General features: G+C 40.8%; 1 protein-coding gene across 1 annotated transcript in view; it reads right to left on the bottom strand.

The window, feature by feature from the left end:
* Positions 1-1,450: 1,450 nt before the first annotated feature.
* The window catches only part of NAALADL2 (N-acetylated alpha-linked acidic dipeptidase like 2), a 716,175-nt gene continuing 697,819 nt past the window's right edge, over positions 1,451-19,806 (bottom strand). The window contains exon 14 of the mRNA XM_070753658.1: positions 1,451-3,972. Within this exon, the coding sequence (XP_070609759.1) occupies positions 3,774-3,972 (199 nt within the window). The 3' untranslated portion in view covers positions 1,451-3,773. The remainder of the gene's footprint in view (positions 3,973-19,806) is intronic.

Raw genomic sequence — 19,806 nt, 5'->3', positions numbered from 1 at the left:
ATGTATGCCATATGTAGCAAGGGGAAGAGCAGGATGAAAAATAAATAAATTTGACTTCATTTCATTTATATTTACATTGAGCATCCCAGTCAGAATTCTGGAGAATCCCACCTCATCAAAAATGAAACAACAGAGATTTTCCTTAAATTATATTACCAAGAATGAGGATGTACTGTTGGGTGATTCTCCCTCTGTCTCTTTCTCTTTCACACAACACACACACCTCTTTTGCACCCTCTTCTGCTAGATTATTGAACAGGAGTCTCTAGAAAACCTATTTCCCTATCAACATCAATCACGTGCCATTCATGCCAAGTTAAGTTTAAGTGATGCTTTCTGGGAATAGCCCACGGGTGACTGAAAACCGTGCTATAGGTTCATGCAATCTTTCATTAAACTTAATGAAACTTAAACTCATCTTTTCTGGTTCTGACGAAGGGAAAGCGGAACATTTTCCTTTCCAATCTAGACAGTTGCGTAAACTTAATGCTTTCCTCTGAATTAATAAAGGCTTTAAAATGCAATATTACCTGTCACACAGTAAAGACGGTTTTTGCATTCAGGATATGCTTAGTGATTTTGATGGGAAAGCATATGTCTTAAGGTCTATTGGCTCTGGGGTTTTTTTTAAAAAAAACCCAGCATGGGGAGGCTATTATATTTTCAGTTGCATACATTTTAGTTAGGGGTGGGGTTCAAAAATTTTAGTAATGATAATAATAATAATAATTTATTGGATTTGTATGCTGCCCCTCTTCGTAGATTCGGGACGGCTAACAACAATGATAAAAACAGCATGTGACAATCCAATAATAAAACAGCTAAAAACCCTTATTTATAAAAACCAAACATACCCACAAACATACCATGCATAACTTGTAATGGCCTAGGGGGAAGGAATATCTCAACTCCCCCATGCCTGGCGGTATAAATGAGTCTTGAGTAGTTTACGAAAGACAGGGAGGGTGGGGGCAGTTCTAATCTCCGGGGGGAGTTGGTTCCAGAGGGCCGAGGCTGCCACAGAGAAGGCTCTTCTCCTGGGGCCTGCCAAACAACATTGTTTAGTCGACGGGACCCGCAGAAGGCCAACTCTGTGGGACCTTATCGGTTGCTGGGATTCGTGCGGTAGCATGCAGTTCCGGAGGTAATCTGGTCCAATGCCATGTAGGGCTTTAAAGGTCATGACCAACACTTTGAATTGTGACCGGAAACTGATCGGCAGCCAATGCAAGCCACGGAGTGTTGAAGAATCATGGGCGAATCTTGGAAGCCCCACGATGGCTCTAGCGGCTGCATTCTGCATGATCTGAAGTTTCCGAACACTTTTCAAAGGTAGGCCCATGTAAGGGGTTCTCTGCCTGGTTTCTGCTTGGGTGTGGCCATGGTGTGAGCCTCCCCGAGTTTTCGGAAAGGGACGGCATACCAACCTAATAAATTATTATTATTATTATTATTATTATTATTATTATTATTATTGTGGGCATGGCCTAGTCAGCCTCTTGTGCCACAGCAGGGGAGGGATTTGCCTTCCCTGGACTTTGGAGGCTTTTTTGAGTCTCCGGGAGGGCGAAAATGGCCTCCCCAGGCTCCAGAGGCCCTCTGGAGGCAGGAAATGGAGCCAAACGTCCTGTCCAAGCTTCCATTCATGCCCTGCACTTACCTCAATACCAAATGGGCCAAGGGGGACTCCTGGGAGGGGCGAGGGAAGGTGGGTGGGGCCAGCCAGGGAATACTCCTGAATACCCCCAGCTGCCCACACTTACTTTTAGTATTTAAATATCTTGACTGTTTTTACCTATTCTTTATTTTTTTTTCTTGGAGATTTTCAGCAGAAAGTTGTCAAAACATATTTTGCTTTCAGCTTCCTGATCTATGCAACTTATTTTTCATCTATAGGGTAGGATTGAATATCTCTATCATCTAGGATATCTCACGGGGCAGTGTTTCTCAACCTGTGGTCTGATGAACCCTGGGGAGACTGAGATGTCATCACAGGAGCTCAGTGAATATACTACCTTAATTCTTGAGTTAAGTTTTGGTGGGCCATGTCCATAGCCATAAGAGGCATTTAAAGGGAATACATGGTAAAGAAAAAGTTGAGAACCAGGCATGGTCCTTTCTAGGTGAAGTTAGATACTATATTTCCCAATGGCTGGTCTCTAATTTTCTTTCAGACCTGTCTATGATAGTATGAGCATTGTGCATAAATAATAAGAAAATATTAATTTGTTTTGTTTCCTGTAGGATGTCACCACAGACATTTCATTGTTCACTCTGTTCAATTTTGAGTCTTCTGCAGGAGGACCAGTTCAATTAAAGTTCACAATCAGGTGATGGTAAATCAGGTGTCCTATGAAATCTGAAAACATCCATGACCAACCACCTATTATCAGATTTCATGGCTCCTGTTCACAAACGGGTGGGATTTTTTATTTTTGGCTGTTGTTGAACAGAAATAACCAGCACCAGTTATTTTTGAATGAATGTTTCACAAATGGCTTTTGCTACGGAATGGCAACCTTAGGCAAAGGCTAGTAAATGCACTTACATGTTGGCCTTATATTTAAAAACCTAGTAGCCACATGTGACCCATGATTTCAAATAAGGGAACAGATGGAAGCTCATGTATACCATAAAGCAGTGATGGCAAACCTTTTTTTCCTTGCGTCCCGAAAGAGCGTGCTTGTGCGTGATCGCGTAAGCGCAAGTGCCCACACCCATAATTCAATGCCTGAGGAGGGTGAAAACAGTTTCCCCACACCTCCCGGAGGCCCTCTGGAGGCTGGAAATGGCCTCTTTCCCAATCTCTGGTGGACCCCGTAGGCTTGTGTTTCCCCCTCCCCAAGCTCCAAAGGCTTCCGTGGAGCCAGGGGAGAGTAAAAAAGCCCTCCCCCATCCCTACAGAGGCTCTTTGGAAGCCAAAATTGCCCTCCCAGCCTCTATGCAAGCCAAAAAACATCTGGCTAGCACACATATGCACGTTGGAGCTGAGCTAGTGCAATGGCTTGTGTGCCAACAGATAAGGCTCCGCATGCCACTTGTGGCACCCGTGCCATAGGTTTGCCATCACTGCCATAGAGGAAGTGAATGGAAATGAGAAGGATTATTACATGACTTTTCTGTGTGCAATTATAAATGCAATAGGCTGTTATAGGAAAGAGAAAAGTGCCTTGATTCTTCCAACTTGGATCAACTGTGTGGAATTATTTTCCAGTTATCCAATTCTAAATCTTCCTCATTTGATTCTTGATCTATCAACACATATACAGCTACCTATTTGCACATATTCCAAAAATAGAAATATGCAATACATTCTCAACAGTGCAAAAGGCTGCTTTAGAATTATCTAGGGCAGGAATCCCCAAACTTGGCAACTTTAAGACTTGTGGACTTCAACTCCCAGAATTTTCCAGCCAGCTATGTTGGCTGGAGAATTCTGGGAGTTGAAGTCCACAAGTCTTAAAGTTTCCAAGTTTGAAGACCTCTGATCTAGGGGGTACTATGAAGTACCATGAAACAAATATCTATGGAGGTTCTCCATTATCTAGATCATGGTTGTCCCAAAAGTGCTTTTTTCAAGAGGCAGCTGGACTTTCTGGAACCTAAAAAGCACTTGTGGGATTACCTTGAAACAAGGAATTCTCCTGTAAAGTTGAGAAACCGAAGGAAGATTTCAACCCTATATCATTTCAAGTCTGATCCCAAGTCGTCTTCTGGAAAATGTAAACAAGGTTCTAAGTGGCATGTGTGCAGATGCCAAGAAGCCAAATCCGTCATTGGTTTCCCACTGAGGTGGTCTCAAAGATTTCAAGTCCTGCTTTGAAACAAACCTGAGCTGAATTGAAACTGTTGAACACTTTTGCCAACATAGCTTGTAGAGTCTCATTTGACTGATGTAGCTTCCAGTGCTCTTCTGCCTCCAGGAGTACTGAAAATTGGTGTGTCTTGTCATCTAGTCGATAAAGGATGTTTCTAAAGAAAAGAAAACAACAACCAAGAAAAACAGTAAATGACTGCCTTAAACAGATGAAAGCAGATATATAAATATTCCCCTGAATTCATCAGCAATGCTGGGGTTACTTGTCAGGATTCCATCAGATGCCCTAATGAAGTCATGAGTCACGGGCCAAGTTTCAAAAGAAATCCAGTTATTTATTAGGAGCTTCATGTTGGCAAGTTACCAAGTGAAGTCAACTTTGATCCAATGTAATTTACGCTCGAGTATGACCCTGCTTCCCTTCTCCTCCCAGGGTGTGTATTAATCACATTCACCAGTGGAGAAGTTTCGCTGGTTGTAGAGTTCACTCCCTTCACTGCTGTATACAACCCTGGGATACAACCTTGAGAGAGACAAACATGGAATGTGCTTCTGTCTTGGGATGCTGTGCAATTTTGCTGGTTTCCCATCTCTCCTGGCCTATGGCAGGAATGCTTTGCGAATTGAAATGCAGCTGCCCTCACTTCCTGAAGGCAACCTCTGCAAAGCAAAACCAATTGTTTGGCTGCATAGCTAGAGGTATAACAAGCAGGAAGAGGGAGATTGTGATCCCACTATATAGAGCGCTGGTGAGACCACATTTGGAATACTGTGTTCAGTTCTGGAGACCTCACCTACAAAAAGATATTGACAAAATTGAACGGGTCCAAAGATGGGCTACAAGAATGGTGGGAGGTCTTAAGCATAAAACGTATCAGGAAAGACTTAATGAACTCAATCTGTATAGTCTGGAGGACAGAAGGAAAAGGGGGGACATGATCGAAACATTTAAATATGTTAAAGGGTTAAATAAGGTTCAGGAGGGATGTGTTTTTAATAGGAAAGTGAACACAAGAACAAGGGGTCACAATCTGAAGTTAGTTGGGGGGAAGATCAAAAGCAACATGAGAAAATATTATTTTACTGAAAGAGTAGTAGATCCTTGGAACACAACTTCCAGCAGACCTGGTTGGTAAATCCACAGGAACTGAATTTAAACATGCCTGAGATAAACATACTGTATATCCATCCTAAGATAAAAATACAGGAAATAGTATAAGGGCAGACTAGATGGATCATGAGGTCTTTTTCTACTGTCAGTCTTCTATGTTTCTATGTTTCTAATTTGAGTACAGGTATAGATTTTAATGCTGCGACCATCACCACCAGCTTGTTTGGGTTGTTGTGTTAATTTTGCTATGAGGATGTTCCTACTCTTTACCCAGGATGTCTCTGATAAGAGGCAGCTCTTCCACTTGATTAAGTATTGGAGTTGTCTCTTGTGCCATCTCGAGTCTTCAGCTCTTAAGTCAAGAGCTTAGCAACTATTCAAAATCAGGACATACCTCCCTGGGGTTATTTACAATCCAGTTCTGCCCTGGTCACATGATCCCATTTTAAGTACTCAACAACCAGCCTGCATTTATAGCAGTTTGGAGCATGTTAAAGTCACATGACTACATTTTCTCCCAAAATTGTTGATTAGTTTATAATGTAGCATACAGAGAAAAGCAAATAATGGGAAAAATAGGGAAGAGAAAAGGGAAGAGAAGAGTGAGGAAAACAACAGGAAAACAAGAAAGAAAAGACATTGACTTCCAACTCCCTTTAGTACTGTAGAATAAGCCATTAATATCAAGGTCAACTTTTTACTTTTACATGATAATTTAAATTAGCCATTTATAGCACAACAAATCTATCTAATCAGTAAAACCCAAAGTCAGCATTCCTTTTTTTTTTTCACGTCAAGCACAAAGTACAGAAGTGGTTTCCAAGTAGAAATAAAAGTATTTATTTAAGCAGTCAACTTAGCCATCTCTGCTAACTCCATCAATTTTTGCAGTCATTAGTCCCTTGTGGGGTTCGAAATCTCCTTCCATATCTGTGTGTAGTCTTATTGCTGTCAACATATACTGCTCAAAAAAATAAAGGGAACACTCAAATAAACACATATCCTAGATCTGAATGAATGAAATATTGTCATGGAATACTTTGCTCTGTACAAAGTTGAATGTGCACAACAGCATGTGAAATTGATTATCAATCAGTGTTGCTTCCTAAGTAGACAGTTTGATTTCACAGAAATTTGATTTTACTTGGAGTTATATTGTGTTGTTTAAGTGTTCCCTTTATTTATTTATTTTGAGCAGTGTATATAACATCAAAGTTCCAATTCCTTCCCCATTCCAAAGTCTTTTCCCATTAAACCCAAAACATGACTGCATTTTATGACACTGCTAAAAACCAGCATTTATTATGGGCAAAATCAGCCCATAGCAAACAATGAGTTTACTTAATGACCACAGCAAAAAATATCCTAAAATGTTTTGGACAACTAGATAGGTGGCATATAAACAGAATAAATTTTAAAAATGGGTCAGTCACAAGGATGATTTGAGTTAAAATGACCACGTCTTATGAACGTAATGGGTAGTCAAGGACTACTTTGTGTGTCAATATTGTTTATTATTTATTCAAACTATTTGCGGGCCATTTTGAGAATCAAGCTAACTTGGACCAGTTTCAGCTGGATGGAATTCAGCTTTTAGAATTTTCAATAAAAATCAAATTGCCTGAGCAAATTTTGACCAACTCTAATGAACTGGTTTTAATATTAGGACAGCTGTTTGAGGGTATGAAAATTATTTTCATGAAGCAACTCTTTCATGGTATTCAGCCTAGTTACTTTCTGTATTATAAAATGTCCCAGTCGAGTACTTCCATAATTAATATTTTAAGCAACCTTATTTAAAGTACTGCAAAATTAAACATCTTTTCAAAAGCAACCACTACGCAGGCTGGCCCTAGTCATTGTGTTTGTAGTTGGCAGTGAGTAATACATATTATCTTAAAGCAGGTGTAATCGTTACTTTAATTAAAGCAGTATGTAAATATCATATAAATCTCTACCCAGAGGCATTTTTGGTTGTGAACCAAAGAGTGTGAAGTTGAAAAACAATTAAAACATACCTAAAAGGTTGGTGAGCGATCACAGATAGAGCTTTATCCTCAAACATATGAAAAGATTTCATAAAAAAGAAAGGCAAGGAAAGTGGGGGTGGATAACCAAAGAGAGCAGCTCAGCCAAGACAGTCCATTAGTAACTTAATTATAGACAAGCCCAGTGGCAACTGCAAATTAGTAATAAAACTGCCAGTGATAGTCATCCAGAAGACTACCGGAGAGTATTTTGTGCAGATCACTATCAGAGCCATGTAATTATCATTTAAAGAGAGAGGGGTTGGCTAACAATATCAACAAGAACATGCAGGATAAATGGCAACTTGATAAGTGCACTTAGAAGTGGTTCTTTTGTAGCTGCAGAAAACAGAAATGGATCCCACCCTAAAGGCTTGGGGATTTTCATAACTCACAACAGCATTTAAACTTTTGAAGATGCTGCTGCTTGAAAATTCCTCTTGCTTCTCAAGACAACATTGCAGTAAGATGAGACTAGAAGCTCAGAAGGAGAATAGAAGTTCTGATCTATGGCCAATCCAATATAATATCTATCTATCTATCTATCTATCTATCTATCTATCTATCTATCTATCTATCTATCTATCTATCTATCTATCTATCTATCTATCTATCTATCTGTCGGGCTCTCTGGTACACTCCTCCAAAAATTCACAGGTACAAATTTCAGACACACACGTTTGAAAATTCAAAACAATGTTCTTTATAACGGAAATTCACTTAAACCAAACCCTCTTTTGGTATAGCAAAGAGCACTCATTTCCAAACAAACTGGTAATTTGTACAAGTCCCTTATCAGTTCTGTGATACTTAGCTTGCAGCTGTGAGGCAATTCACAGTCCTTCTTCTTTCACAAAGTGAAACACACTTTGCTCCGGTTTAGTTTCAAAGCGGGGAAAAATCAGCACACAAAAGGTCAAAGTCAGTAAAGCAGTCACGAAACACAACGATCAGATAATCCTCCACAATGGCCAAACCCACAGGCTGCTATTTATAGCAGCCTCACTAATTACCACAGCCCCACCCAACCACAGGTGGCCTCATTTTCTTTGATAATAATCTCTCAGTTTTTGTTGCCTATGCATCGCTCTCCGCATGCGTGGCTGTATCATTAACTATTGTTCTGAATCCAAGGAGGAGCTAGATAATTGATCTCCTTCTGAGCTGTCTGCCCCACTCTCCTCTTCCCTGTCACTCATGTCTTCTTGGTCACAGGAGCCTTCATCAGCAGATTCCACTGGGGGCAAAACAGGCCTGCAGCATGTGGATGTCTCCCCCACATCCACAGTCCTTGGGGCAGGAGCTGGGCCAGAGCTAACCACAACCTTACCTACCTACCTACCTACCTACCTACCTATATATCTAGTTGAAAGGACCCAGCACTTTGAAAAGTTCTTGGGCAACAATTCAAAATTACAATGGCACTGAAAATAGTGACTTACACCAGGTCTTACACTTATATTGTTGCAGCATCCTTAAGGTCTGTCTGTCTATCTATCGATCTATTTATGTAAGAGTCGGGGTGGCACAGTGGTTAGAGTGCAGCCCTGCAGCTACGTCAGCTAACTGCTGGCTGTAGGTCAGGAGTTCACATCTCACCACCGGCTCCAGGTTGACTCAGTCTTTCATCCTTCCGAGATGGGTAAAATGAAGACCCAGATTGTTGGGGGCAATATGCTGATTCTGTAAACTGCTTAGAGAGGGTTGTAAAAGTACTATGAAGCAGTATATAAGTCTTTAAAAATGCTATTGTTTATTTGTGTCAGAAGCATCACAATAAGACACACTATAGGACGTAAAATATAAAATAAAAGATTAAATACAAGATTAAAATAGGTACAGCTTAAACATATCTTTCTCAAAAGCTAGCAATATTAATTGTGTTCTGTGCGTTGCTGTTGCACTGTTTGGAGTACAAAGGGAAGGCATATGTTTTGTTGTTTGCATGAGACTACAATCGCAAAGAACAAAAGCAACCAGATAACCTCATTTTTTTCAGTGTCTCTGGATCTTGCGTTACACATACAGATGTGCATTTAATGATTTCCATACTTCTCAGCTTTCATCAGACCCAGGTGCCAACTTCACTATTGGTTTCATTGAATGTTGGTCCCTTGTAGCCTTCTAGTAGATCTACTCTGCTTTCAAATTCAGGTTTACTCTGTTATTTTATTTTATTTTTATTTATTTATTTATTTTGTCTAATACACAATACATATTAAAGAGAATAGACATGAAGTATTATATATAAATAAAAGATATAAAAATAGAGAAGATATATGAAAAGAAGAAAAGATATATGATATATGAGATAAGGAGAGACAATTGGACAGGGGATGAAAGGCACACTAGTGCACTTATGTACGCCTCTTACTGACCTCTTAGGAACCTGGAGAGGTCAATCGTGGATAGTCTAAGGGAGAAATGTTGGAGGTTAGGGGTTGACACTATTGAGTCCGGTAATGAGTTCCATGCTTCGACAACTCGATTGCTAAAGTCATATTTTTACAGTCAAGCTTTGAGCGATTAATATTAAGTTTGAATTTGTTGCGTGCTCTTGTGTTGTTGCGGTTGAAGCTGAAATAGTCATTGACAGGCAGGACGTTGCAGCATATGATTTTGTGGGCAATACAATTTTGTGGGCAATATAATTACTTCCAATAGTGAAGGTCTTTGCTGTCCCAAATCCCAAAGGTTTTGATACCCATTCAGAAGGCCAGAAGAATGGAAGAAGTTCACACTTCCAGTGGTAGAATGTTCCACAGGCCCAGATCCATACAGGGCTTCAAAAAAAATGTAAGATTATTTTGTGGTCTGGAAGAAATTTGTTCTGGATGAATGAACCCAGAGGTGGGTTCCTCCCAGTAGAACAGGTAGTAAGCGGGAAGTGATGTCATAGAGCGGGTTCTCTAGATGCCAGTCAGTGGACGCCACCATCTTTTTTGGAGGAAGGGGGGGAAATGTTAGGGAATATTTTTTTTTTCTTCTGTCCATGCACAGAAGCTGAGTTTCCGGTATTGTGCATGCGCCACCATCTTGTTTTTCAGCTTTTCACTTCTTAGTTTTGCTTTATTTTTGGCACTGCACGTGAATGTGTGCTCGCACAAAGTGTGTGCATACACACAATACATGTGCAGAACGGGCATCAGGGAAAGTTAGAAACCATCCCTGGCCCAAAGGTCTGTACCCATTGCAAAACTATCTACCAAATTGCATGTATTAATACAAATTAATTACTTATGGGACTGGATTACTTATGGGACTGTCTCCTGCCTCACGTATCTCAATGGTCGGTTAGATCCCACAGAGTCGGCCTTCTCCAGATCCCATCATTCAACAATGTTGCCTGGCGGGACCTAGGGGAAGGGCCTTCTCTGTGGCAGCTCTGGTCCTTTGGAACTAACTCCCCCCTGGAGACTTGCACCACCTCTACTCTGTTGGCTTTTTGAAAGGTTTTAAAATCACACCTTTTCTGGCAGGCCTGTGGTCGTTGAATGTTGATACCCTGCTCCGGTTCTTGTTATGATTGTTTTTGGAATGAATCAGATTGAATGGTTTTTAAATTGTTTGGGTTTTAGCCTTAGGCTTATACTTGTTTGGGTTTTTAAACTATGTATTTTGTAATTATTTTATTATGTCAGATACCCTGAGTCTCCTGGAGAAAGGTGGCATAGATATCCAAGAAAATAAAATAAAATAAAATAATAAAAAACAAAATAAAATAATAAAAAATAAAATAATAAAAATAATATAAAATATAAAATAATATAAAATATAAAATATACAATAATATAAAATATAAAATATAAAATATGAAATATAAAATATGAAAAAATATAAAATATAAAATATAATAAATTTGCAAAACATAGCAGAGAACATGAAAGGCAAACTTGTACATCTCAATAAATTATACAGTATAGTGTAAAAGAAATCATATCCCATAAGAAAAAAATCCATATAAACAAGCATGCATATATTTTAATATGCATGTTTACTTTTAAAACAAATTGCATATTTACGTGCAAATTTAGTACCGTAAAAAGCAATCTCATAAAACCAACTATCCATGAGGAAAGTAAATTCCTGTAAATAAGTCAAATGGATTAGCAAAACTGAGTATCTTCCTCCATCCCAGCTGTGGAAAACAAACCAACTTGGGACTCATTGGGACCATTCTGCAGACAACTCTGCCCTCCAATGCCTCAACTCCCCTTTCCTCAGAATTTGCCATTTCATTTTCTGAAACAGGGGGGCCAAGTTTACTCTTGGTTCTTCAAAGATGTTTTATTTAACGCAAAGGGGTGGGTATATTTCTTTTTCTAATGTCACAATCAGTGATGGGTTCCTACGGGTCTGGTCAGTTATGCAGAACTGGTAGAAATTTTCTTGATTTTTTTCTTTTTTTCTTCTTCTTCAGGGCTTTGGGTATGTTTTTCCTAATGCACTAAATGAGGTTGAATTGAATTGAATTTGAATTTATTAGATTTGTATGCCGCCCCTCTCCGAAGACTCGGAGCAGCTTACAAGACAGTAATACAACATAATACAAATCTAACGTTAAAATTAAACTAAATAAAAATACATGTATAAAAAACCATTAACTACACAATCATACACACTCAGTCCAGCTGATCAATATAGAGGTCAGAGGAAAAAGGAGAGGGAGGTTAATCCCCCCACGTCTGGCAGCAGAGATGGGTCTTTAGCATTTTGCAGAATGCAAAGAGGGTAGGGGCAGTTCGAATCTCCGGAGGAAGTTGATTCCAGAGGGCCAGGGTCACCACAGAGAAGACTTTTCCCCTGGGTCCTGCCAGATCGCATTGTTTAGTCGACGGGACCCGGAGAAGGACAACTCTGTGGGACCTAATTGGCCATTGGGATTCGTGCAGCAGCAGGCGGTCTCGAAGGTATTCTGGTCCAATGCCATGTAGGGCTTTATACATACATACAGCGTTCCCCATAAGCTGCGCGCATGCGCACACGCGCACCCCAAAATACCCCCCTGCGCACCCTTTTCCACGGGCGCACGCTCCCCATCCCCCTGCCAGCCTGCGGGGGGGCGTTGCGGGGGCAGGGAGGTGCCGGCAGTAGAAGGAAAGGAAGCTGCGGCCGCCCCTGCCTCCCCACGGTGCCTCCGGCCCCCTCGCGCCCCCAGCCTCTCGGCCCTGCCCCCCACCCGCCCGACCCACCCCGTCTCCTCCTCCACCGCCTCCTGCCTTGGGGCGCGACTTCTACCGCGGTGGTGGCGGCTGCAGCTTCTCCTCGGGACGAAAGTGCTCCCAGCCAGGGGGCTGTGAGAGAGGGCTTTCTCCGTGCGCTTGGGGAATGTCGCTCACACACTATACTTTTCTGCCCACACCAAAAAAAAAATTAGAGGGAACATTGCATACATACTGTTCTGTCTGGGTTTTCCCAGACCTCCACACCCACTGAAAAATAGCCAGACACTCTGGTAAAATCCAAAAGTAATTTATAGCAGGAAAAAATAAGCACAAAGGAAAACCTGTCTTCACAGCAGACAGGTTACAATACTTTACAACAGGGTCCTGATGTCCAGTCAATTCCAAAAGCTTCTTGCTGGCACCCCCCCCCAAGGTTTCAAGAGTCCAAGGCACAAACCAGGATTGTAGCCACCAAAGTTCACAAACAGGTCTCACGAATCTCCAAGATAAAACTCCACAAGCCAGGAAGGGTGGGGCCGCCTTTTATCCTTTCCCAAGCACCACACCCAAACCCAGCTGCGACCCCTAATGCTGGAAATATCTGGCCAATTGCGTTCTTCTCTCGTTAGCTCTCCTCTGTCGCATATCTATGAAGTCACTAGCATCTTCCCCCAGGGAATCCAGGCTGCTTGCTGGGGAGAGCTCCCCCTGGTGGAACTCTGGCTGTCCTTCATCTTCAGCCTGGGATTCAGCTTCTTCATCAGTCTGCCCCTCCTGGTCCTCATCCTCTGAGCCGGACACCGACAGCAAATCAGCCATTCCCGGAGGGGTCCCAGGCTGAACCACAACACATACCATGTATATCTTTGTATGGGATTGTGATTTGTGTAGAAAATACTATGTGACAAGTTTATATTAGGCTCTCCAAATGATACATGGACTATTGCAAACACCATAATTTTTTCATTATGTTATTAAAAGGACATCAATCCAGTTACAGTTGACTAATCGCTTCATAATATTTCTCTTCAACCTTAACTATTTTGATCACGTAAATATAATTCCCAGTCACTGTAATCTATTCAGAAAGATTCTCAAAAGGTAAGTGCAATGCATTATTGATGGTGCTAATGAAATTACTATATCTATCACTCATTCTTAATGGGTCCATTTTAGTGACACCATGGAAAGTACAGCATCAAACCAGGAAAATAATTAATATCTCCAGACAGCAATTCTGAAGATGATAAAACCTTTTTTTTCAGGACTGACAACTCAGGCTGAAAAAAAAATGTGAAGGGAAAGCAACATACAAAAGGAGTTTTATTAAAAGAGGAAAAAGTAATTATGAGTCATTTATGTGACTGAAAAATATTATTAGGGATGATTCAAATATTAGTTCTCAAAATATTGTCCTTCATGAGATGAAATGAGGATGGCAGACGGCTATTCTGAATTAAATACAATCTTCAAAATGGCAATGCTATTTTTTCAAAATGTCCTCAGTACAATATTCCATAAGGTAAGAAATAATTTTATGTTGGTCACAATACTGAGCTATTTTGGAGATTTAACTTGAGCATCAGCACATTGTCAAATATTGCAGTTTTTCAGGAGAGAGGAAACTTACCACTTACCTTTATATAAGTAGATATTACACTGAAAATGCACTGAATTGCTGCTAAAATGGAAACATTTCAAGGTCCCAGAATATTCTGTTGCTAAATCATTGGACCAAACCAATAGATTTAGTGTGTCACCCAACAAAAACAGTGGTGCCTCTACTTAAGAACGCCTCTACTTAAGATTTCTAGATAAGAACCAGGTGTTCAAGATTTTTTTGCCTCTTCTTAAGAACCATTTTCCACTTAAGAAACCGAGCCCAGAAAAGTTTCCAAGGAAATTTGAGAGCGGCATGAAGGCCTGGCCAGTTTCCTGCCATTCCCTCTTTAATCCCGGCCATCTCGAGCCTTTCTGGGCTGCCAGAGGAGCCTTTCAGTGGCGCTTAAGGAGGCTTTGGAAGTCCAGAGCAAACAAAGCATTTTCCTTTCTCTGGGTGTTTGGAGAGGGAATAAACCTCTGCCAGTGTCCAGAGAAAAGAAATGCTCCCTTTGCTCTGGGCAGTCCCTCTTTTTTTTTAAGCCTTAAAGTTTTGGATTTTTTTGATTCCACTCACCTCACCTTCTTCTTTCAGCAGCGACTGTCCTCCTCCTCTTCTTCCTCCTCCTCCTCCCACCCAAATTCCAAGCTTTTATTTCTTTCCTGATGGGTTTGCATGCATTATTTGCTTTTACATTGATTCCTATGGGAAAAATTGCTTCTACTTACAAACTTTTCTACTTAAGAACCTGGTCACGGAACGAATTAAGTTCTTAAGTAGAGGTACTACTGTAATTTACTTCAGGATAACCCACTGTAAATAATTCTCTCATGCCCTAAGTCACACAACTGATGGGATGGACAAACAACAGGCATTAGGAGTATAGCACAGAAGTCAACCAGATGAACTGTACTGATTGTCATGAAGATAATGGTGGATAAAGACTGAACATTGACCATGTCTTTTCTTAGAGATCAGTATTAATGGCATTAGTGACCATCCAGCAACTCAATGAAGGTGATACCAGATTTTTTGGGTGACAACAAGCAAAACTAAAGTTAACCTCATGTAGTTAACCTTTGCTACAAAAAATCTTCTGGCTCTGAAAAATAACAATAATACTACTGCTCCACGAGGTCTATGAGAATTTATCATGGCCAGGACAACTCACCACCTAACAAATTGCCATGTCTAACTCACACCCGGACAGCTTGCCCAGGACAAGACTTTCATTAATATCAAAGAAATACTGGAAGAATGAGAAAAGAGGGACCACATGAAATGCCAACGACAACCATTAAAATATTTTTGTAATTATTTTAAATAATTAAATTGAATTGTTGAATTGTCCTGCAACAAGTTGTCTGGTAGTGAATTGGACATAGAAAGTAATCCCATGGTGAGTTGGCCGTGGCAAATTGGCCTTGGTGAGTTGACTGTGATGAGTTGGCTGTGATGAATTGCAACATTTTGCCCTCCACATATCTATCTATCTATCTATCTATCTATCTATCTATCTATCTATCTATCTATCTATCTATCTATCTATCTATCTATCTATTTTATTTATTAAATTTGTATGCCGCCCCTCTCCGCAGACTCGGGGCGGCTCACATCAGTAACAGAAAACAATATATAATACAAATTCAATAATTAGAAAGCTAAAAACCCATAATTTAAAAAAAACATGCACACAACATACCATACATAAACAGTATAGGCCTGGGGAAGATATTTCAGTTTCCCCATGCTTGATGGCAGAGGTGGGTTTTAAGGAGTTTGCGGAAGGCAAGGAGGGTGGGGGCAGTTCTAATCTCAGGGGGGAGCTGGTTCCAGAGGGTTGGGGCCACCACAGAGAAGGCTCTTCCCCTGGGACCCGCCAAATGACATTGTTTAGTTGACGGGACCCGGAGAAGGCCAACTCTGTGGGACCTAATCAGTCGCTGGGATTCGTGCGGCAGAAGGCGGTCCCGGAGATATTCTGGTCCAATGCCATGAAGGGCTTTATAGGTCAAGACCAACACTTTGAATTGTGACCGGAAATTTATCGGCAACCAATGCAGACTGCGGAGTGTTGGTGTAACATGGGCATACTTTGGGAAGCCCATGATTGTTCTCGCAGCTGCATTCTGCACGATCTGAAGTTTCCGAACACTTTTCAAAGGTAGCCCCATGTAGAGAGCATTACAGTAGTCAAATCTCGAGGTGATGAGGGCATGAGTGACTGTGAGTAGTGAGTCCCGATCCAGATAGGGCCGCAACTGGTGCACCAGGTGAACCTGGGCAAACGTCCCCCTCGCCACAGCTGAACAATGGTTCTCTAATGTGAGCTGTGGATCGAGGAGGACGCCCAAGTTGTGCACCCTCTCTGAGGGGGTCAATGGATAGACAGGTGGAATTGTCCTTGGGAGGCAAAACCCACAGCCACTCCATCTTATCCGGGTTGAGTTTGAGTCTGTTGACACCCATCCAGTCCCCAACTGCCTCCAGACACTGGCACATCACTTCCACTGCTTCGTTGACTGGACATGGGGTGGAGATGTACAACTGTGTATCATCTATGTACTGATGATACCTCACCCCATGCCTCTGGATGATATGAAAGATCAAAAGAGTCACAAGACCCAAAAATGAATTTAAAGGATTGATATTGATGTGCCATTCTCCATGCTTGATTTCCAATCAAATTGAATTCCAGACCTAACATGAATAACCTCTATAACATATTAGCTACAATATTTTTTCAATGCTATATTTTAAATTGTATACTTGTGTTTATTGGTCGAAAACCAAAAATCAATATTCTCATTTGATTAAGAAATAATCCCTAGATTCGCCCACGTTTCTGCAACACTCCATGGCCTGCACTGGCTGCTGATCGGTTTCCGGTCACAATTCAAATTGTTGGTAATAACCTTTAAAGCCCTACATGGCATTGGGCCAGAATATATCCAGAACCGCCTTCTACCGCACAAATCCCAGTGGCCAATAACGTCCCACAGAGTTGGCCTTCTCCGGGTCCCATTGACCAAACAATGTTGTTTGGTGGGCCCCAGGGGAAGAGCCTTCTCTGTGGCAGCCCCAGCCCTCTGGAATCAACTCCCCCCAGAGATTAGAACGGCCCCCACCCTCCTTGTCTTTCGCAAATTACTCAAGACCCACCTTTATCGCTAGGCATGGGGGAGTTAAGATATTCCTTCCCCCTAGGCCATTACAAGTTATGCATGGTATGTTTGTGTGTATGTTTGGTTTTATAATAAGGGTTTTTAGTTATTTTATTAATTGGATTGTTACATGCTGTTTTTTATCATTGTTGTTAGCCGCCCCGAGTCTGCAGAGAGGGGCGGCATACAAATCCAATAAATAAATTAATAATAATAATAATAATAATAATAATAATAATAATAATAATAATAAATAAACACTCCTCAAACCCAGTATTTAGGTACAAAACCTCTCACATGAAGCTTCTAATCCTGCCTTCCCATTAAGTGATTTCATGCTGAAAATGTATCACTTGAGTAGCATGGCTCTGGATCATGTTCCATCATACAGTACTTCAAAGCTGATGTTTAAATCAGGCTGTGGGCAGAATTCAATAAACCTAAATAACTAAATCTAAACTAGTTAGGATGCCTAAATAATTAAGTAGACTTAATGGGATATGAGAAACCACTAAGATTATTTAAAAGGAATGGAAAGGTTAGAGTTTTAGATCCCAGTTTAAGAGCTACTAGCTGAAATGATTCTTCCCCACACTTCATTCTGTGACATTTGTATAACAATGATAAACTAAATCAATAAATTGCAAATTACGGTAGTATTTTATAGACAATGATTGGACACTGAAATATAGGCTTGCCAATTACAAGGCAAGCAGCATTGACAGAAACTGTATTTGTCCATATTTAAATATATTTATTTATTTATTTAAAAATCCCTCTCCCTCTCTTGAATCTTTACTCACCTCGCTTAATAAAACAAATCAAGTGCCAAAATGCAAGGTTATTAAGACTGTATAATCAGCTTTTTGCTAAATATATATTTGAATACTAACACAAGGCATAAATTGAATGGTTGTTTGCTAGGCTAATGGCTCTTAGCATATTCTTTGCATTTTATGTCATTCGGGAGAAAGGAAAGATTATTAAACTATTAAGTAGAAAGAGCGAAGAGACTGCAAACCTCTATCCTTATCTGCATGAACTATTTCAGTTGCTCTGTGAATAGGGCAGGAAACTTCAGATTTTCCCTCTGATTACTTGACTGCTTGAATTCCCTATTGGCATTCAACAAGCTATTTGAATATCGTTATTGTTGAATGTTATAGAGTGATACCTTGTCTTACAAACTTAATTGGTTCCGGGACGAGGTTCTTAAGGTGAAAAGTTTGTAAGACGAAACAATGTTTCCCATAGGAATCAATGGAAAAGCGATTAATGTGTGCAAGCCCAAAATTCACCCCTTTTGCCAGCCGGAGTGCCCGTTTTTGCACTGCTGCGATTTCACTGGTGCTCCCTTCGCTGGGAAACCCCACCTCTGGACTTCTGTGTTTTTTTGATGCTGCAGGGGAATCCCAGCAGGGGAATCCCAGCATCGCAAAAACGAGTGCTTCGCTGGCAACGAAAGTCCGGAGGTTGGGTTTCCCAGAGAAGGGAGCATCAGTGAAATTGCAGCATTGCAAAAACACTGAAGTCCTCAAAACCCCACCTACAGACCTCTGTGTTTTTGCGATGCTGCAATTTCACTGAGGCTGCCCTTGCTGGGAAACCCCACCTCTGGACTTCCATTGCCAGTGAAGCACCTGTTTTTGCACTGCTGGGATTCCCCTGCAGCATCACAAAAACACGGAAGTCTGGACGTGGGGTTTTCCATGGAGGGAAGCCTCAGGAGAATCCCAGCAGTGCAAAAATGGGTGCTTCGCTGGCAACGGAAGTTCGGAGGCAGGGCATCCCAGCGGCGGCGGTGGGTTTGTAAGGTGAAAATAGTTTGTAAGAAGAGGCAAAAAAATCTTAAACCCCAGGTTTGTATCTCGAAATGTTTGTATGAAGAGGCGTTTGTAAGATGAGGTATCACTGTACTATCAATGCTTCCTACATTACCTATGTGGTGAGTGGTCCATGACCAGCTCAGTTAGTCACAGATTCTGAGGAGGATGAACCGGGTCCATCTTGGTACCCTAGGTCAGTGTTCTTGACAGCTGAGTCAGAGAGTGATAGCGAGGGGAAATTGGAACCTTAGAAACCTGGGGAACTACCGGAGACTGTAGAAACCCCAATTATGGAAAAAGTTCTCAAAGGTGAATATATTTATGAAAGAAGTCTAGACATTGAATATATCTATGAAACAGTTGACCACACACAAACAGTATATAAGTGAGGATTTATGGGTAAAGAAGTGTGAAGATTCAACGTCTGTAATGGTGAAGGTGTAAATAATATATATTATATTTATTACATTTTAGATTTTTTTTATAAATTAAGATTCAGAGTTGATTATAATCCTAACTGTCACTATACTGCTTATATATAAAGACAGAACTCAATCGCTGTGGTTGCAGGCCGCAAATACATACTAAGAAAGAACTGATTTGAGTTTCAGTTTGGGCGGAGGGAGGATTAGGGCTATATTTTGTCGGTTTGTGTTGTTTTGTAGTTCAAGACATATATATAGTCAAAATAAATGTAAAGGTGAAGGCCCTAGATCCGGTGTTCCAGAAATGCTTTGTTGGAAAACTGCTGTTAGCCATTTAAGTTCATCGTGCAGAGATCAGCTGTCTGAGGAAAACCTGAAGATTCGTGAGTGTGTGTGTTTGAAGGACATTTGAACATTGAGGAATGTCTAAATTGGATTTGGCTCCTGGCCGCAGCCCATTCCTTATCTATCAGACAATTTTGACTGAGAAATCTGCCAATGTGGACTAAAAGCCTGACCTTGTGTTCTACAAAGCATTTTTAAAATATAAATGTGTTTAGTTTGAATTTTCTATGAGTGGATGCTCCTTTGTTCTGATCCAATTAGGCACAAGAAGAACAACCTACAGATAAATGGGACAATGATAAAGATTCTTTAATGAAGAATATTTT

This window comes from Erythrolamprus reginae, chromosome 5 (genome assembly GCF_031021105.1).
Source record: "Erythrolamprus reginae isolate rEryReg1 chromosome 5, rEryReg1.hap1, whole genome shotgun sequence".
NCBI lineage: Eukaryota > Metazoa > Chordata > Lepidosauria > Squamata > Dipsadidae > Erythrolamprus > Erythrolamprus reginae.
The sequence above is the reverse complement of the archived record's forward strand: the minus strand, read 5'-3'. Positions and strand labels throughout refer to the sequence as shown.